Source organism: Manacus candei, unplaced genomic scaffold (genome assembly GCF_025592945.1).
Source record: "Manacus candei isolate 608988 ecotype Guabito, Panama unplaced genomic scaffold, ASM2559294v1 h1tg000026l, whole genome shotgun sequence".
In the NCBI taxonomy this organism is placed as follows: Eukaryota; Metazoa; Chordata; class Aves; order Passeriformes; family Pipridae; genus Manacus; species Manacus candei.
Genome location: NW_026138074.1, coordinates 2,941,233 through 2,962,104, shown reverse-complemented (window position 1 = coordinate 2,962,104; position 20,872 = coordinate 2,941,233). Strand labels below are relative to the sequence as shown.

At 40.2% G+C, this 20,872-nt stretch overlaps 3 protein-coding genes across 4 annotated transcripts in view; 2 read left to right on the top strand and 1 right to left on the bottom strand.

Moving 5' to 3' along the window:
- Window positions 1-1,558, top strand: part of DNAJC13 (DnaJ heat shock protein family (Hsp40) member C13) — a 56,099-nt gene extending 54,541 nt beyond the window's left edge. For both annotated transcript variants that reach the window (XM_051789086.1, XM_051789084.1), the window contains exon 56: window positions 711-1,558. In XM_051789086.1, coding sequence (XP_051645046.1) covers window positions 711-808 — 98 coding nt within the window. In that variant the 3' untranslated portion in view covers window positions 809-1,558. The remainder of the gene's footprint in view (window positions 1-710) is intronic.
- A 1,342-nt stretch (window positions 1,559-2,900) lies between these two features.
- ACAD11 (acyl-CoA dehydrogenase family member 11) overlaps window positions 2,901-20,872 on the bottom strand; it is a 29,789-nt gene continuing 11,817 nt past the window's right edge. Inside the window, exons 14-20 of the mRNA XM_051789139.1 lie at window positions 9,067-9,133; window positions 7,489-7,574; window positions 7,224-7,295; window positions 6,236-6,390; window positions 4,270-4,386; window positions 3,736-3,845; window positions 2,901-3,251 (exon numbers count right to left, since the gene is read on the bottom strand). Of these exons, the coding sequence (XP_051645099.1) occupies window positions 3,137-3,251; window positions 3,736-3,845; window positions 4,270-4,386; window positions 6,236-6,390; window positions 7,224-7,295; window positions 7,489-7,574; window positions 9,067-9,133 (722 nt within the window). The 3' untranslated portion in view covers window positions 2,901-3,136. The remainder of the gene's footprint in view (window positions 3,252-3,735; window positions 3,846-4,269; window positions 4,387-6,235; window positions 6,391-7,223; window positions 7,296-7,488; window positions 7,575-9,066; window positions 9,134-20,872) is intronic.
- Window positions 12,988-20,036, top strand: ACKR4 (atypical chemokine receptor 4). Its single transcript, XM_051789131.1, has 2 exons — window positions 12,988-14,265; window positions 17,224-20,036. Exon 2 carries the CDS (start codon window positions 17,243-17,245, stop codon window positions 18,302-18,304), a length of 1,062 nt encoding a protein of 353 aa, XP_051645091.1. The 5' UTR covers window positions 12,988-14,265; window positions 17,224-17,242; the 3' UTR covers window positions 18,305-20,036.

The window sequence follows — 20,872 nt, the reverse complement described above, 5'->3', positions numbered from 1 at the left end:
TTTTTATTGCATTTGTTGAAAGTTTCTATGTGACTAAATTTTTAATTCCAAGCTTTTAGGGAGAGGGGCTTTGCCTGCAGTGCAAAACTAACTGCCCCGTAGTAATCAAAATGGAGATTTACTAATTTTAAGGAGCTCTGCATCTCCAGTACATAGTTTGTGTATTCTAAGAATGCCGTTACCTTTTCCTAACTGAAGGCACAAAATGCTGCCTAGACAAGCTTTAGGCAGTTCTGCTCCTTCATGGGGCAGCCCACTGAGCTTCCTTGGAATATGCAGCTGGAAAAAACCTTTACAACCCTGAAAGCATACATGAGGAGCCCAGTAGTGGAACGCATGCCTGAACTTACTTCACTTCCACGGCAGGGCCTTTCCTTAGCAAAGGAAGGCCACCCCCTCTTTACTGCTGCTTCCGTGGCAGAAGGTGAGATGGGTACTGCTAGTGGTTGGGGTTCTTTTGTAACTTATTTGGCACATCAGAACAAAAAACACTGAGCAAGTCCAAGAATGGCCTCCACAAGCTACTCCACTTAGTGGACTAATAAGTCTTAGTTCCTAGTGTTCCTAGATTTCAAAGAATCTTAACAAAAACTCCTAAATGTTCTTGTGTAAGTGTCTGACTTAGATGATGTGTTACCAGAGGGAATAAAGCTGTTCAATCAGCCTGTAGAATGAAAACTAATCGCCAGTATTTGTTTCCTTCCCGAAAGGCCCTGGAGTTGCTGGTTACCTTACTGCAGGGACAACGTCATCTGTAATGCCCAACGTACCACCCCCAGTAGACAACGACGTGGGAGATGTCAGTTAAGGACTGGAAATCCTTGTGAAAGAGACAAAGGCAGACTGGCCAGTGATGAGGAACTGCACTTTCCTCCAGTACATTGAAGTGAACTTACTGCCTTTCTGGGTGTTTATGACAGTGTTATTCCTTTTTTCTATGACTTTTTTTTTCTAGGAAAAAGTCAGTGATTCTAACTACCACACTGTAACACAAGAAAGCACTCTGTGGATCAGCTGAAATGGGTACACAAGAATTTTTTCTTGTTGTACATAAGCACATTTTGTTCCTTTATATTTGTTTACAAGACTGTGAATCAAACTTTCCTAGTTTTTATATTTTATGAATTAGCATGACTGGAGTTGAGCTACAGTCTAGAGGAATTGGGCTAAAATAACTTTGACCTCACCGAACCCCACTAAATGGGCATCCCTTCTTTTCTCAGTCTGATGTGATCACTCCCATTGAACATGACCTGCAAAGGGTTTTGTCTCTGCACCAGTTCACTCATGTCCTTAATCATTAACATTATTATCTTCTTCCTCAGATCAAACAGCATTAGACATTCGTATGTATAACTGGCTTGACCAAATTGACAAAGCTTCAGCAAAAAAACCTTAAAGTTGACATGTTATGTAAGAAATTAGTGTAATTGTGAAATGTTCTATACATTATCCAGTATATAAAAACTTTCTATATTGAGTGTACATTATACAGATCATTCATATGTACATAAAATTTTAAAATAAAGGGAATTAAGAGCCTTGTTAATGAGATAAAGGTGTTGTTCTTGTGTAGCTGTTCTTTGAAGGTGCAGGAAATGAGGGTGGTCAGAGATCCTAATTGGAACATGGCTAAATATGGTCCCTGGACATTCTTCATTGAAAAAACACATTGTGCAGGTTTTGACAGCCTGGAGCACAACTCCTGAACCACATACAGTGCATTTCAGCCACTGACTTAGTAACACTCTCAGCTTCCTAGGAAACAATCTTGGCAGGAAGCAAGAGGAAAGTAAGGTAGATGGAAATGTAAACAAGAATTACTGTTTTCCCAAAAGACATTATAATCTTGTTTTTAAGTATAATGAATCAATATGAGGTAAGAAACTTTGTGGAATGCCTCCAGCTCCACGTACAGGTATGTGTACCACCCTGTCTGACTACTACAGCTATAGCTGGACATCCTTCAGGCTGTGGGCTCGCCCCGAAGACTGAGCCAAGCAGAGTGTGTTCTCTCCAAGCTCCAGCAGGAGGGGGGGCTTGTTTGTTCGCACAAACAGTAAACACTTGTACCCTTAAGTTAAATGTTGATCAGTCCTGTATAAGTTGAAAAGTGATTATCCTAACTTTACAGGAAGTAGGGCTACCAACAGCACAATATGCCAGGTTCTGTTCTTGCAGGGGCAAGTTCTCTTGTAAGTAACTAATGTCAAAGAGGATTATTAGAGGAGCAGAGCTGAGGAACTATGACCTTTGAGAACTTCATAAAGGTGTACTGGGCATAAATGGCAGAGCCTGTTTTGGTAGCAGAGGAGGCCATAAACTGCCCCATGTCTGTCACTGCTGGTGCCAGCTAAAACTTCAGCTCCTTGGAGAAGGAAGGTGCTACCTGTGCTTAGACATATTTAAGGGTGGGAGTAGCTTGGACCAGGAGACAGGAGGCTTGTGAGGGTGCACTAACGGAGACAGAAGTAAAGATGCAAGGGAAGACAAAAGGAACACCAATAAGAAAAAGTGTGAGGAGATCCATTTGGAGAAACGCAGCAAAGGAGTAAGAAGCAAGGAGTAGCAGACAAACTGACCTAGCTACACGCTGACCCCAGTCTCCTGTGCTGCCCTGAGCTTCACTTGAGGGGGAGCTGGGGGAAGGACTGAATGTAGCCTTAGGACTAGAAGAGCAGCTGAGAGCAGGAACTGGAGAGGAGAAAGGGTTGGAGTACAGCTGAACTTTGAAGGTAATGCCTTTCTTTCCTTTTTCCAATGTTTGTCATTTAATCAAAAACTAAAAGTTCAGCCTAGCTTGCAGTAAACTAAACTGTGTGAGACTTCTGACTCAGAACTGCTTTGCCTACAATGAAAGGATAAAGGGCTTTCGCTCAGAACAAAGAAAGCAGTTTAGGCCTATTAGAAAACAGATTTTATTTAGTGTTACAAAGAACCCAGGTAAGTTGTTATTTAGATACCATTCTGCTAATTCTTAAAAGCAAGCCCATGATTCTCAAGTGTAATGATTGTAAGAGGGAGAGAAGAATTGCTTCGAGTTTTTGTATTCATTCAATTTTACCTTAAACAACTGGAAAAAACCCCTTTCCTAAATTTTCTATTCCATTCCGTTTGAGAAGGCTCTATGCTGCCATTAGATTTTTGCAGTGAGCTTCTTGGACTGGTCAAGCAGTTCCCACCTTGCAATTGTTGAGAGATGAACTTCATCAGGCCCATCTGCCAGGCGCAAGGTCCGGATATAAGCAAACCTGTGTTGGGAGAGCTGAATTAGGGGCAGGTTTCTGACCCTGCCACAGCAGCCAGAGGGTCTGACAGTGGGAGCTTTCAGCACTGGTTTTACTACAGAATCGTTCTGACACTGGTTTCTTGGAAAAGCGCTATCACACAGGAGATACTGCCACAAAATCTTCCTGGCAAGATTGAGATGGGCGGGCTGGGAATTCAGAAGTTTTGCTTCTCCCGAAGGCCATAAGGGACAAGATTAATCTTTAAACGCAGATCCTCTTTGCTGCTGATAAGAACTATTTTAGATCAAGTGCCAGGTTCTGCGGTTTTCTGGTAAGGGTAATTGCACTAAAATTGAACTCTAAAAACAATTGGTTTAAGTTTTATAGCTTAAAGGTATATGGACTATTATTTCAAGCTACCTGAAGTGAAACAGCATGTACTGGTGTTATAAAATGATCTTAGAGGGAATACTTAGAATCTACAGGTAAGTCTCCCTTTACTCACATAAAAGCCAAAGGAAAATCCTGAGAAACTCCAGCTCCACCGCACACTTGAACTGCACAGTCAATCACTTTAAGCACAGCTCGTGGAACAACCACTTTGGTCATGGCTACCTGTAATTAGAAGAGAACTCACAATATCAGTAGTACTTTCATAAGCAAGTGAGAATATTTACCTAACAGCTCTACTGAAGATTAGTATCTCACAGTACATTCCTTCCTCTCAGGCTTGGATAAGGGCTCTGCTGTTCCTATTCCCTGGGTATGGTAAAACTGTTTCCAGTCACCCCAAACTATCCTACTGTGTTGAAACAAGCAAGCAGTGCTTGAACAGATTCATCTTGAAGTTTCTGAGCTCACTCCGCAATCCTCTGACAATTAAAAGCATATCTTAAGGCTCTCTGTTTTCAACATGAAGTCATACTCTACAATTAGAATAATAATGTTTAACAATATGTTTTAGTTTGTCTTTCAACCAGTTGAATGCACAGATTTTGCATCTCCCATGTACTAGCTGCAAAAAAAAGAAGAAATTCACCTCTTTTCTCGCTTTTCTGTTGCCCACCATGTCAATCTTCCTGGCTGTTTTCAGTGTGAGCAGACGAGCCTGTTCTATGCTGAGGCGGCATTCGGCAATCCAGTGGGCAACAACTTCCTGCAGAAACCAAAGCCAGCAAGGGGAACATCAGTTAATACCTCTGAGCACACCCTAAAGTGCATCTGCTCCTTTGGCTCTGTCAACTTAGAGACACTCGTGTGCAAATTTAAGGTAGTTTGATGCACGTCATCTAATGTGAAAAATAATAAAGAAAACACTAAAAATACTCAAGATAGAGCAATTCTTTTCCTGGCAGGAAAGAATTAAAGGGGAAAACCTGCAGATTCTGGCACACTTTTGAAGTCCTGGTCAGACACACTGCATGCTGGCCGTTTTCCTGAAGTCCTTCAAAGCCTGGTTTTTACTCTCTGCTTTACCCACTAACTGCACTCACAGCCCCCTCGCCCTGTAACAAGCCCCAGTATAAAACAGTGGGGAGAAAGGGGAAAGGAATTCCTTCTACTTTGCTTAAACTGGTGGTGGTGGTGTGTGACAGACAGAGCCAGAACACCTGCAGGGTGGTGCCTGCTGCATCTGCCTGATGATAAATTAGAAGCTCTCTTGATCCAATACGAAGTTAACAGTCTTGGCAGCCCTTCCCGGCTCCTCTTGGCTAATTTCCCCCTGCAGCTAACATACCACTGTAGAAAAAATGTGTGATGCTTGTCAGTGCAAAAGCTGTTTGGAGCCTAAGGCAGCCTCAGGGACACACTTCTCCCGGGGCTCTGGATTTGTAGCCTTGGCAGGCACAGGACATACAAGCAAATGTAGAGCACTTGCTTCAGTGCGAAGGCTGGAGGCTCAGCTTAGCTTGTGCCAACAAAGATGGTCAGAATCAGGGTGGGCATGTTCACACATGCTCTTCTGCCTGCAGCTCCCAGGGTCTGACTGCCCCAGGGGTGGTGGTGACTGGCAGCCTGTTACTCAGAGCAGCTGCCAACCTCACCTTTTCCTTAGTTATCCTCAAGCCCTGCAGCTGCCTCCACATCATGCCTGTGGCTTCATCAAACATCCTTGTTAATGTAACAAACTTCTGAGAAAACAGAATGGGCCTCATGCAGCTCTGAATAATTCTAGGTTATGCTGGTGAATGGAAGTTTGGCAAGGACGTGACTGGAAAACAGATATGTGAGGTTGTTCCTTCTGGATCTGTACAAACAATTTGCTATACTCTGTGCCAGACATTAATACAGTTTCCTTTTTCCATTGCTTTTACTTGTTTTTTCCAATAAAGTCATCCCAGCTGCTGGGAAAACTGAGGAACACTTGAAATGTGAGAGGCCAACTACCAAATGCTGATGGTTCCTCCTACGGAAGGCAGATTGTCATATTTTTATTATTTTAGCAAGCAGTTGCTCATGAAACAGTATTTCAATTCCAGAGCAAAATAAGAGCAAAAATCGCAACATGACCTTAGTTTGGCCTTTACTTTCATAAGTAACTACAAATAATTGACTGAAGAAATAAAATTTTCAGTCAGATTTAGACCCCTGAGTGTTTCCAGTGATTGTGAATGGAAACATTCAGGTGACAAACTGTATACATAAAAATGGTGAATTTATACTGTAACTATAGAAACATAAGCTGTATACCTGAAAAAATACCTGTCCAAATAGATCAGTGAAAGCAGAGAAAACCATGCAGTGACAAAATCTGTATTCAAATCCAGGAAAGGATATCCAATTCATTGCAAAGGAAAAAAAGAAGAAAAGATCCCATAGGTTATAGCCAAAAATGGCAGCCTTGCGATGTGATTTTTTCCTTTGCCATCCGAAGCCTTATGAGTAGGAATTCAAGGTTAGGGCACATCTACTTCTGTGTCCCTTACCAGAATCAGAAGGTTGTGTGTGGGCAAAACAAAGGTCACTGCCTGGAGCATGTGAATTGAGACAGGGAACATGCTTACGTGCTGATACAGCTTCTTCCCGAAAGTCTCCCTCTGTGCAGAGCGCTGGCACATTATCTCTAAAGCAGTTTCAGCTGCACCGAGGGACCTCATGCAGTGGTGAATCCGGCCTGGCCCGAGCCGACCTTGAGCTATCTCAAACCCCCTGCCCTCACCTGGTTGGAAAGAAAAACAGGCATATGAAGACTCCATGACTCTCTCTTGAAATGATCCATGGCTCCAAGCAGAAGTGTGCTCATAGCACCAGAGGTAAAGGCGAGCTGCTTAAAAGTTTATTTTGCAGAACTCTTGCTTGTTTACTCCAATCAGATCTATATTGACACACTATTAATAATACTTACATCACAAAGCACACTCCAAGATGGTTTTTGAGAAGGTTTGATTTAGCTGATTGAAATTAAATTTTGTTAATCTTCCATGGAAAAATACATCTATAAGATTTGGAATGAGTATGTGAGGGAAGACTTCAAGGTTTCCAGGGCTACTCAAGAGCGAAAGCTCTTTGAGCAAAATAAAAGAAGCAGAGAGGAAATAGAAGAAATCAGGATTTATATTAAGTAAGAGAAGTAGAACAGAGTTCTCCCTGCAAAGGGTCACAGTGCTGCTTATTCTTTCTTTTTTTCACTACTGCTAAGAACTGGCCATAGAGTACAGTAGGACATTCTTTCACAAAGTCTGTGAAGTCTATGAGAACTGGTTTTGGGAAAAGAAGGCCACTGACAGATTTTGCTTTGCTCTACTTCAGGGCAGTGATATTTGAATGACAGCCACAGTTGCCCTGCTTCCTCCTGCTCTAAACAAGGTACGTTCAAGCAGCGGATAGGCTGCTAAAGGAATATTGGGCTCCCTCTTACACGTATTTGAGACCCTGGCTCAACTGACCATAGCTGTTTACAATTACTTCTGATGATTCATTAAATAAACCACTGTTTCATAAAGCTTGGTTCATTGCTATATGTATTAGAAATGAGTAAGTGCTGAAACTCACCCAGGATTATGTTGGAGACAGGCACTCGCACATCATTGAAGTGTATCTCAAAATGTCCTCCATGGATCTCATCTACAGGGACAGAAAACACAACAGCAGAGTAAAACAAAGGAGGATAAAAACATAGCCTTCAATTCCTTCCAACCCTTTTTCTATATATGCATTTTACTGATTTATTTCATATACAATATTTATTAACATTACAGCAGCTTCTGAGACTGCTAACAAATTAACACACATATATCTGATAAATATGATCACCTACCCAGATAGCCAAACACCGAGAGGGGTCTTATCAGCTTCAGCCCTGGAGTGTCCATGGGAACAATAACCATACTGTGCTGCTTGTACCTGATCAAGACAAAATACACCTCTTACATTTAACTCTGAGTCTGCCTTCTGTCCCCTTCCTCTGTTTTTTTTATCTTCTATCCTCAGTTTAGCACTCGCATAAAGCCAGTGCTGAGGTTTACCTGTAACACCTGCACCATCCTGCCCACACACAGTGGGGCTTCAACACTCCTTGAACCACCAGTCAACAAGTGAAAATATATTACTGGCACATAATGCACCAAACTCCTACTGCTGGACCTTCTGTGCACATACTTCTGTATCACCCAGTCAATTCTCCTAGCCCTGCCTTTCTGTTTTGTCCTCAAAACAACATTATCAGAATCATCATCTTGGCTTGCCTATAGTTTAGGGGAAAAAATCCCCATGTTTACATTCCTTATGAATATTTAAGGTCAGTTATTAGTCACCCAGAACTGGAGGTGATGCCCTAGGTCCCTGAATTCAGCCTCCAGTTCTAGCAAGTGGAGTGTCACGTTATCCCCTCCAAGAACTTCTCTTCAGCTTCCAAGAGCTCAACAGATGCCACCACCTGTACAGCCACCGGGCAAACCATCCTGTGTGCTGTAGGCAACTTACTGTTTGCTTCTCAGTGGAACCTAGCCAAAGCCAAAAACTTCAGATAATCCATGGGATTTGGGCTAAAATCCAACTCAGAGATATAAATGTTCCAATTCTTTTGCATTAAACGCCATGTGATTTTAATAGAACCAACCATGGAGCATTTAATTCATCACTTGTGTAAGTTTTTGCAAAAGGCAATTTTAGTTTGGTAATAAGTTGAACAACATGTTTATTTTAAAGAAGAAGAGGTAAGTATTATGTTTACACATACAAGAGTGGAATGAGTAAGTCTGATTAAAGATCTGCAATGCTCTCTGCTTACACAACTTCACATAACCAACATCTCATGGTACAAACTTAACTTTCTATACCTACAGATTACTTTGTGAAAAAGTTAGTAGATAAATTCAGGTCTCCGGTGTGCCACTTATAACCATCCTGTTCAGGGAAGCTCTGAAAAGTTTTGGATTTATTATTTAAACAAGCAATTCTACCTTAACTGCTTTATATACTACACTTACAAAATAAACTGTAAACCAGAGATAGTTGTTGGTTAAACAACCGATGCAGACTAAAAGTAATGTGACCAAGACAAAGTTAGTTGAATCCCCCTCAAAATTTCCTATCCAATTCATCACACAGCTGCACAAACACTAGAGCTGGTGCAATGGATGGGGGTGGAAAGCATGCCAATGCAAGATGATAACAGTAGAAAGGTTGGGAGGTTTCAGTCATCACCAGCTGATGGCAAAACAGGAGCTTGGGCAGCATCAGACACATGTAGAGGTTTAAACTCCTCTCTAATTCACGAGCACATCCAACTGATCAAGGCAATTAATGGCATTTCACTCAATAAAGTTTTCTCAAGCAGTGACTCCTCCAGGGAACAAGTTTTAGGTAACTCCTTGAGTCTCTCAGGAATCCTTACCTGGATGCTGAGGAGTTTTTGGTTTTGCCCATTACAATTGCAACTTTGCAATTTGGGTTTCCAGCACCTTAAAAAAAGTGAAAAATACAAAATTAGTTTTCAATTTAAAAATCTCAGTGTAGAATCAAATGAAGCTTCATAACAAGAAATCTTACTGCCTTCCTTTCCTGATACAGGAGATACAATCTACTGCTGTGTTTACACTCTGAGTAATTAGGCTGAAACAAAATACATCTTACTACTCAACATGTAAAAGGAAGTTGACTTGTGGGAAGGGGAACATGAAAATCCAAACATCCAAACCCTCCAGGATCCAGCTCCATTATCTATTCTGAGGAAAAGGGAACAAGAAGATACTTGAAATGGAATCTAATTACTTCTGTCTCCATTAGAGTTGAGCAAGTAAGTGTGATGCAAAAACACATCTCTCAAAGTGAGATGCTGCTATTTTTCAAAAGGAAAACTTCTTTAAAAACATCTTTAAACTATAAAGACTCGAGGGTCTATGTGGGAATGGAACGCCAATGGGATTATAACTAAATTATGCAAATAAGACTATGAAAGGGTTACCCTGATGACTTTGCTACTACGTCAGCATAACTTCCCTAGAATGCAGGTTTTTTCCACCTTTGCACAAATGATTTTAGATTGCACTTCAAAGAAGGCTCTAAGTGGAAATTTTTACCTGAAAATAGTCTGCTAGCATTTCAAACCATTGATAACATTATTTGAAATGTTTGTTATACAGACATATTTATTATACCTTTGTAGCACAAAGCCAGCATTTTAATTTACAAGTCCTAAAAAGAAGACTCTACCATTGATTAAAATTTCTATGAACCTTAATCCTTACTGCCTTTTTCTTTTAAGATTTCTTGGTACCAAAGCATGCTCTCATTCCTTTCAAAGCCTCACAAAGGTAGGGAAAATACCTGATGGATGTAACAATCAGTAACTTTTTTACTGCATCTCAACGCAGATGACAAGCTTTGCAGAGATTTAATTCAAGGTTTGATCTATACCAACTCGGTTTGTTCTGAGGTCAGAAACAAAGATGACTTTTTATCTTTGGCAGCTGTTAGAACAAGGTTTGGGAGCCTGTGGTCTAGACAATACAACCACCTGGCTTTGAGCTGAGCTATTTCCTCCTACAAACAGCCACTGTGATGGCCAGGAAGCAGGAGAGAGATTTACTTCATTCTGATAAACACTGCCTGTTTTGAGGGCCAGACTGCCAGCTGTTTACTTTCCTCTCTTGTAATATGATATTCATCCATTGTTTCCAGAGTGGGGTTATTTTTGTGGCCCATGAGCTGTACAATGCTAACGAGCTAAAAATCTGAGTGAAAAGCTTTGGCAGGGAGGATAAATCAGCTTGGTAAAAAAAAAAAAGAAAAAGGTAGATCCCAAACTACCCTACACAGAGAAACGCTGCCTCTCTGTGTAAGGGGCATTTGATACTTCTCCTTTTCCACAGAAGGTAAAGAATTGCCTGAGATCAGTTTTCTAAACCAGATCTACCTTGAAGTGAGGTTTAAAACAAAATATATTTTGACTTTCTGGAATCTCTTTAAAAACTGTTTTGTAAATAATCCTCAAGTCACATCCCTGCTTCAAAAAAAGGCAAATTTCACCATGTTGTATGAAAAAGAACCCAACCAGAGAAAGCTTTCATCTTGAACTCAGTGAAAAGTTCACTGAGAGCTAAACATCTGGTTGGATTCCCTAAATAATTTGTACAAATTTCTGGAAGGCAAATGAATACCTCCATTTCATCTGTTCTTATTCCTATCTGAGCACAGCAAAGGAAGGCAGATTCCTGGCTTTTCCACTCCTTAGAGTCTGAAGTCCGGGAAACCCTAAACAAATTTTATGTGACTTTGACCTATAAAAGCCAGAAAGAATTTCTGATCTAATGCAAGACACTGAAAGACTTCAATGCTTTGGAAGGAATGCTGACAGCCTGGATGGAATAAATCTCTCATTTATAAATGGCATTTTTACATTACTTACAGAATTCAAAGAAGCTGCTGAATGATCAGGGGAAGAGTCGCAGAAGCCTGTTATGTGGTAGGAGTTAGAAGTAATTTTGCAAGAAACTCACAATTGAACAAATAGATATTTTAGAAGGTCAGGTTTAACCATATTTTCATATTGATAAGCTTTTCAGTAAACTTTTCCATATATGACTCTACAATCTGTACAAAACTTTTAAACAACAATGCTGCTACACTGGGAAAAATCTTAAGTTTAACTAACTTGTTATACTTTCTAACTCTTCATAGCACTCAGATAGGCAAAGATAACGGTAAATTAAAATTTACTTAGAGCGTTGGCCACAATCCTACTAGAAGCCTAGTCTTTGTTATCTGGAGCATAACATGCTGAAGATTACTGATCTTCACACAGTCAATTTATATTTCTGGTAGAAAGGGCACTAAATGTGGCACAGACACAGAAGTACAACCTGTACTTGAAGAAGCTGCCATATAGCCTGCTTTCAGAAGCCACTAGCACTTTAATTCTTGTAAACTAGTTACCTATTTTTCAGCATTCGGTCTTCAATTTTTTTGAGTCTAAGATGACTAAGGCAGGATAAACTACTACCTGAATGCCCAGAATACCTATGATTCTTGCCATGTTGGCTGCTGCACTGTCAGCTCAGTGGGTTACTTCTCTCTGCTAAAGATAAGGGGGCTATGGTGACATTACACACTTGTCAGATTCCTAGACAGGTACTGATAAACACATTCTGCACCCTCCTACACGAAGAAACTGGACCAAGTAGGGTGGACGGCACTGCAGTACTGATCGAGATGTGGGGATCTCCTAATGAAGAAAAGGGACACCCCACACAACCTTCCCAAGAGCCTACAGTAATTCCTATCCACTAGCATATTGTATTCTACAGTTTTATTTCATCTTCTCCAGATAACCCTGCAGGCATCTGACTCATGTATGGTAAATATTATAATGTAGCTGCAATCAAACAGTGAAGACAGAGGCAATGCTGGGGTTCTGCAGCTGCAAGGGTTATGCAAGTCCTGCCACTGCATGTGGCTGCTGGTCATTCCCAGCTGGAGCTCACAGGCTCGGATGGTGCCAGTGAGAGCAGCTGCTGAGCTTAGGAACATTTTTTCCCCTCAACCTTCATGCCACTTTTACACAGTCACAAGTGCTTTTAGTTAAATAAGATCCATTTTGCATTCACTCTTACTTATTAAAAAATTTTTGTTATTTTTGAGCCCACAGAGTCCTCCTGAAACACACACATGGACAGTATCGTTTCTGTACTCTGACTAGAAGGTTCTGTTCTCCCTGCACTCTGCAAAGTTACAAGGAGCTTAGGCACTGGAATAAACAGTGCAGAAATTACACGAGCTGCCTTCCTACAGTCTGCACAAAGAACCTCTTGGGGACTTCTGCAGGCAATACACAATTCCCTGGGAGCATTCTCAGTTCTAGAATGATTATTCTATCTTGTTGGGGACCATATTGAGACCAAGCCTATTTAGAACTGAGAGGTTCATTTATTTTAAAGAGATATAGCTCAGGGCTCTAAGCCATGACATGACTTGCAAGGACATAAGCTGGAAGCAACCCAAATGTCTTATCTGCCCCTGTGAAGAATAACACTGAAGTACCGTGATAAATCAAGACGAAAAAATTGCAGAAATATGCACAAATATTGTGGCACTCTTTCTCTAGATTCCAATTCTTCTCCCAACCCATTTTACCTTCTCGTTCTGAATGAAAATGAAGTATTTGGAAAACATCCGCCCATTACATTCTTAACTGACCATTTATAAGAACCTTTCCTTTCACATATTTCAAAATAACTGAAGCACACACAGATGGCTAACCCAGCTGTGGCAGGTGCATCAGAGTGCCAGAAAAACCAAAATCTGACCTCTGGTCTGCTCAATATCTCTCTCTGTTGTTTGGCTTCAATATTGCATTTACTGAAACTCACTGGACTGCTACAGGATAACTCAAACAAAGCTGGATTTCACAGACTTCACACAGTATTCTTAGTTGAAGGGACACACAAGGATCATCGAGGCCAGCTCTTAAGTGAACGGCCTGTGTGGGGATCAAACCCACAGCCTCAGTGTTATCAGCACCATTCTCTAACCAAACAGATCACAGAAGGTTCCCAACACTCTGCACAAGGTACTCTTGCACAAGACAACAATTTGAAGCTGTAGAGACTGTATAAATTTAAGCAAAATCAATCATTTTAGGAATTCCTAGCAGAGGTAAGTCCACACCTCAGTGCAGAAATACTAGTATCTGCACGTAAAGTGCAGATTGTCTCCATGTACCCTTTCCTGTAAAAGTTTTGACTCTCTATAATGTAGATAGCACACTACAGGTGGAAGAAACCTCATGGATGTAATAGCATCTTTCTAGTTTTCTTCTACAGTATCTGTCTGGCTTGCAGTTTCTGTAGAAATGTTACCAAACTAATTTGATTCCAGGTCTGACTGGCAACATTAAGTCCCTGAACTCTCCCACAGGATGCAGGATTATCTGCTTTATAGTCTGGTTGACAATTTACCACTTGCCTTCACATATTTTTCTTACCATCTTTCTGGTTTCACATACTGAAGGAACCACCTCCCCCTTCTCAGAAAAACCAAACTCATTTTTCTATTGTACCCCCTAAAAAGTTACTTAAAGGAGTGGATACAAGGATCCCTTAAAACCTTATGTAGGCAGCCATCAAAAGCAAAGTAGTTCCCTGAGGAAGGAAAATAGTGACTCCCTATGGACTCTGGGGCAGTAACTCAGCTCCAGATGAACCTACCCCTCTTTCTCTCCTTTTTACCTTATAAATGTGTGGCTTGCTAAAAGCCTTTTGATGATGTAAAAAAAAAATTTGGACTTGCAGGAATAAAACAACCAACAGCACAGTGAAATAGTAAGAGAGTCCTGACCTTCCAAAGAACACTCACATTCAGTTGGAAGAGGGAGGAACGTAGGAAGTGTACGTGTTCAACATGAGAAGAGTTTCCAGGAAAGCATAATTTTTTAAATATTTTTTTTTAACTGGCAAGTCATAATGAAAGTGCAACTGACTTCCAGATGAGGGTGTGGTGCTTGAAGACAAAATGCAATGTGTCAGACCAATTCAGACCACTCCACTGAAGCACATCTCAATTGCAGTACCTGCTACTCATCTGCTGACAAAATAAGGTTAGTTTTGTTTTAATATTTACTGCTCTGTATATTGTGTGATATACTTAGCTTATTTACATACATTTACTCTTAGTTAAGTTGGCTTTACAGAGAGACATCATTTCACTACGGCACACGCTCATTTCCAGTATCAAAATTAGATTTGTTGAGTAGGACAGAATTTTGCTTAATTCATTAGAGAAAAAAATCTTTCTGTTTAAACTGGGGATATTAACTTCATTCAACATGCACTCGTACAATCCCATGTCAAGTTTAAACACATTGACTTTGTATTTGACTGGAAGGTTGGAATAATTCTGCAAGAAAACATGCAGTTGCAGAGTTAATATATCTATGAATATACCTCCTAGAAAACAGTATTTGAAAACTCAGCAGAGCTTCTGAGCTATTTGTGTTCTTGTGGGCAGTTTGTACATGATAAGATTCCTTTCCGTCATAACATCCTGAGAAACCTCCAGCTGCAAGATGCAGTGTACCCGCAGCAATCTGCTTCTGTAAGAGATTCCACGTGGGCATGGCTCTCTGTGTGGGATGGAGACTAAACTAAGCTTGTTCCACCAGTGTTCGACACCCAACTCAGAAGGGGCTAATCTGCTTTTTGTAGGGGGCACATATACGTGTGCCTGAGAAACAACAGTAACAGGAATCACAAATACGAATAGGTATGTTAGCCAAAACAGAAATGTGTTTTTAAGGGAGAAATATCAGCTGCTGCATTTTAGGTGACTTTGTTTCTGTCAAAAGCTCAGGTCAGGCAAAAGCCCATCAGGCAGCGAAGCACAGAGTGACAGCCAAAGTGCTTTGTCATACAGACTTCTTGGAGTTTGCGCTGAAATGTTTACGGCTTTGCTTTCAAGCAAATTCGCTAGTGATCCAGTTTGATTAAGCATTCCCAGCTGGATTCTGTAATTAAGTGCTTTAAGACCACAACTAAATCTTTTCAGTTTAACTTCTAATTTTCTTCAAATCTCAGCTAAGTGGATTAAACCCTCCTTGCAGCAGTTTCTCTTCTACTAAAAAAGATTCACTTGCTGCTGATAACTAAATCCCTCCTCAAAGTACCATAAAGCTGCAAAAGATTACTGCTGCTGGAGAATCCTGCTAACAGAGCTTGTTAGGCATAGAACATCCCTTGCCAAAGTACTAAATAGAATGATTGTACTTTTCCATTCTGCATATCTCATTTAGGTAACAATAAATGGCAGATTATAAGATTTAAAATAAGAGTGATCACCGTTTAAAGTTAAATGGGGAGTGTTTTGAAATGTTAACAGAATAATCCAACAAAGTCACTAAGGATGAAGCCAAATCAAACAGTTAATTTCAAACTAATACACTTCTTAAAATATTTGGCTATCAGAATCACTGAAAAAAAAAATCAAACAAACACAGAAATTATTAATTTCTCTCTATTTAGTTGGTCTGCATCCCTTACTATGAGATCAATCAGTAACTTATTTTTTCCTGGTAGACAAAACACATTAAAAAAATTTAAAGAGATACTGTTTATAATAAAGATTTGGCAACCTTTCATTTCAACCATTGTCTAGAAACCAGAAATTATATTTGGGGTTTTTTGCAAGCTTGAAAAAGCTGAATTGTAGCTCTGGGGCAGAATATCAGATAACAATCTGCTCTCAGCAACACTGACCTCATATTCTGAAACACTGTAGATGATGAGAAAGGGGGCAAATGTTTTTCATTCTCAGGTAGTTTTTGCTACTGCAGTTAAGAAACCTTAATCCCATTTATTTCAAGAAAACAGGGCACTGCAGGACTGTAGTTTCCAATAGAAAGAATTTCAGCACATTAGTCAATGAACACAATTATAGGAAAAGAAGAGAATACTGTAGGACACAACTTGCTTAAGATACAATCTGAAGACAGGAACTCCAACCCTAAGCTGGCAGTGAAAACACAGCCTTAGTGTTTATGGAGTAAATTTGTCATGAGATTGTACTGGAAAAAACAGCAGAGCTTCTGAGCTGTTTGGGTACTTGTGGGCAGTTTGTATGAGATAAAATTCCTTTCTCTCATACATCTTGAGAAGCCTCCAGCTGTGTACCCGCAGCTATCTGCTTTCTATAAGAAATTCCATGTGGGCAAAGCTGGCTTTGGGGGATAGAGACTAAACTAAGTTTGTCCTACTGCTGGTTCAGCAACAGACTCCACTGCTGTACTTTATGCAGTGGGCATGTATATGTGTGCCTGAGAAACAAAAACACTCTCCTTATATTATCCTCATATCTGAAATGTGTCAAAATTTATGACAGCAGGCACCAAATACTACTGTTTGTCTCTCAATTTTAATCTGCTTGTCATACAGACTTCTTGCAGTTTGCGCTGAAATGTTTACGGCTTTGCTTTCAAGCAAATTCGCTAGTGATCCAGTTTGATTAAGCATTCCCAGCTGGATTCTGTAATTAAGTGCTTTAAGGCACTTATGCATTCAATTGTAACAGCATTCACAGCCTTCAACCGGTACTCCTTGCTTTGCAGAGGCTGTAGAGAGAAAAGTGTAATTCCAACCCTATAAAGGTACAGACAAAGTTATGTTGCAATGGAACGTTGTCAAACATAAGTGAGACAGAGCAGCTAAAGCAATGATGGCTCCTTGACTGAAATGTGGAAATCAGTGAGGGGCACTCCAAGCATCTTGCAATCTCAAATGCCAACGTTAATGAAAGCATTTCTGCTGAATCCATTTATGGATTGCACACATAGATGTTGTCAGTTACTCTATTCCATGTGAGAATTTGAGACGGTCTGTTATGCCTCCATTACCATTTAGCTCTACTTTGATTATTCACAAATGTATTCTCAATATCCAAATTTTTTAAATTTGAGATGTATAAGCAACCCTGAAGGAGGGGTTTATTTGCAACAGGAATTTTACAGCTTAAACTCAGTGTCCCCTTTGGTATCCCCTTCTCCCCCTTTTTCTGTGTCTTGTAGCTTTGCCACAGGCTGAGATATGAATAACTCAACTGATTACTGGACTGGGGACGAGGAGGATGATCTCAACCATGTTATAGATTACACTTCATATGAACTTCTCTGTGAAAAAAGCGATGTGAGAAATTTCACCAAATTATTCCTTCCTGCGTTCTATGCACTGGCTTTCACCGTGGGAGTCGCTGGAAATTCATTAGTGGTTGCAATTTACGCCTACTGCAAGAAATCGAAGACTAAGACAGATGTGTACATCATGCATCTCGCCATTGCCGATTTGCTCCTGCTCTTCACCCTCCCTTTTTGGGCTGCAAATGCAGTGCAGGGATGGGAACTTGGAAACTCACTGTGCAAGCTCACTTCTTCTCTGTACACCATGAATTTCAGCTCCAGCATGCTGTTCCTGGCCTGTATCAGTGTTGATAGATATAGGGCCACTTCTGAATCCCGGGGCCATAGAAGAATTGGCAAACACTGCAGTGTTACCTGCATCTGTGTCTGGCTGTCTGCCACTTTCCTCAGTATCCCTGAACTAGTATTTAATCAAGTCAAAAAACACAATGACAGGAATGAATGCCTTCCTGTATTTCCAATGAACATGGAAACACTCCTAAAATCAACCATTCAAATCCTGGAAATTATCCTAGAATTTCTGCTTCCTTTCCTAGTAATGCTGATCTGCTATTCTGCTACTGCTCGGGCAATCTTTAGATCTGCAAATGTCAAAAAGTCTAGACCTTTCATGGTTCTGCTGGCAGTAGTGGCTACTTTCATAATCACTCAGCTACCTTACAACATTGTGAAGTTCTGGCGAGCCATAGATATCATCTATATGTTGATCACTGACTGCGATGCAAGTAAAACCATAGATGTTGCACTCCAGGTCACCAAGAGCATAGCTTTGTTTCACACCTGCCTGAACCCTATTCTCTATGCCTTTCTGGGTGCTTCTTTCAAAATGCATATTATGAAAATTGCAAAAAATTATGGGTACTGGAGAAGACAACAGCAGAATGGAAGACCTGAAGAAATTTCTATGAATTACGACGATCAGACAGAAGAAACAATTAGTTTCACTATATAGATTCTCCATTACTTTCATCATCTTATATAACCAAGGGAATTGTTCACTTATTCTAGGGGGGTATTGTTTCAGCAGCTGTTTCTCTGCAGGTTAACTTTCAGATGAATTTTTGAACCTGTACACTAGCCAATACACTACAGAGCAGTTCAAAGTGGAACATGTTTATCAGAATTAAACATCATGCAAGAACTAGACACTGACATTTTGAGAAACAATAGAGATATTTACTACACAACAACAAAAACTCAAACGAACCCCACTACAACACAACCCAAACACCTAAAAAAGCCAAGACTGAAATTTTAACGTGTACCAGGCAATAAAATAGCTGTGTAATGAACAATCTGTACAAGTCTAAACATCTAATTAAAACAGAGAAAGAAACTATCATCAATAAAACAGCAGTACAGGAACTTTTGTACCAAAAGTTAATACCCTTGTGTTTCTCCAACTATTTTGTAAAACATCTGCCTAATAACTGAGTTCCATTTTTCAACTCAGCTATCATTCCATATCATTCCTTGCAGCTTGAAATGATATGTAAGTTTGTGGCTGAGAGTTGAGAGGGACTGAGGGGGAGAAAAAGCCATTCTTTATGTGTTTCCACATATAGCAACAACAACAGCCTCCAGAAAAAGTAGCAAGTCCTTCTCCATAACTACGGAGACCTTTCACCTCTCCTTTTCTGCTTACCCTAAACTTCAACAAGGCCAGTCCTCTATGGGAGGCAGGTTCTAGATCTCTGTAAATGTAAGAAAAAGTTAAGTTAATCTCCAGATACAGGGCTTGGAATTTCTATTCAGAATTTTTAAAATTCATCAAGCACTCCAATAACTGTATCTGCTAAAATATATGGAGATTCAATAAAGTCCAAGAACAAAAAAATGCACTTGCTTTTGTTTATTCATACTTTATGTTTGGTTTGTTTTGTTTTAGTAGGTACTGACATCTCTCATCATCATAGGCATTTACCAACCAGCAAAGTGTAGAGGCCTTGCTTGACAAATCAGAGAGGCTCTGTCTCTATACTGAGCTCATGGATTTACAGTTTTTACACAGAGAGGTACCAAAGCTGTCTCCTGCCACAGCGTTGGCAGGAATTCCAGGAAAACAGCAGTTTTCTGTGAGTCACTGGAAGTATTTCAAATATGCTGACATATTAGCTTAGCTTTCAAAATGAAAATGGGGTGTTACAGCATATTGTCCTTGCCTTCAAACGTCCCGTGGGCTCTCACAAAATGCCTGATCTATGCCTTATGAAAGCCAACAAGAATCATTTTTAGACACTGTTCCAAGTTACACAACTATGGACTGGAAGAAAAAGCTCCTAAACGACAGACAACAGGAGCACAAACAAGACATGAGCTGCTTCTCCCTGTTTGGATGACAAAAGCTTGCAGAATTTCTGTCCATTGTTTTGAGAAATACTAGGGCGTGAACGGGTAAGTCAGAAGTGCTTGACAGAAGGTCTACAAATACACCATAAATCTGACATATTTAAGCCATACTGGATTTACTGTACACAAGCAGAACACCCATGCAGAGTATGGAGAGAAACTCCAGTTCTTCCACAAAGTAACTGTCTCCTTGCATGTGTGATTTACGGCTTGTCTTCACAAATACAGAGCGGCTGCTCACAGAGTGAGGTTCTGACCAGGCTGTCAGGCTTCTGGAATTTCCAAACATCCAATGTCCTAATGTCCCGCTCAGAGTAAAAAGGAAAAAAAACAAAACAAACAACCAAAACCAAAAGAACCCAAACAAATGAAACAAAAATCTCCAAAACAAACAAAAAAATCCCAACCAGGCAGAAAGGGAGACTCTGACTAAGACAAAGTCAAATGAACACTGTTTCTCAAACTTCTTGAAATTGCAGAGCCTTTATGCCTCTATCTTTATGCAAATCTGACTGTCCTAATTGTTTTTATCAGAGTTAAAACAAACCAAATCATGCTTACTTTAAGTTAACTCTCCCTTTTATAATTCACATAACTAATTTATGAATATTATTTTGCACATATGACCTCCTACAAACTTTCCCATTACTTCCTCAGGGACTGCAATGCACAGCTGGGAAACACTGACCCAAAGCAAAGGTAGCAGCCAGCAGTTAAGTGACACTCTTGGGTCAGGGGACAAGATACTGTGCCTCCTGTTTTACAGGAGAAGAAAGGAGAGAGAGATCTATCTTCTGGTGAGTCTCGGTATTGCACAAGTAGGTATTGCATAGTAGGTAGCTGACACATTCCTGTACATGAACGAAACATTCAAGTTTACCAACTCAGTTTATTTACTTGGCTTCCAAACTCCCACAGAACGATGACTTTCAAGTTGCTGTCACACATGTTTTGGCAAAAATGTAACAGTACTACAATATCAGGGACATTTACCACTTCTAGTACAATCCATTGATTTTACCGGAAATTATCATAAAAGCAAATGTCCTGAAATACTCAGCCCAAGAACATCACAGGTTACTTTAAAAAACAGCCACATTTTACTGTAACTACACAGTATACTCAAACCTCACATCCAAACTGCTGAAGACAGCTTCATAAAAACAAAGTT

Excerpts from the sequence above, each read along its gene's own strand:
- ACKR4 (XM_051789131.1), top strand. The coding sequence starts at position 17,243 with ATGAATAACTCAACTGATTACTGGACTGGGGACGAGGAGGATGATCTC.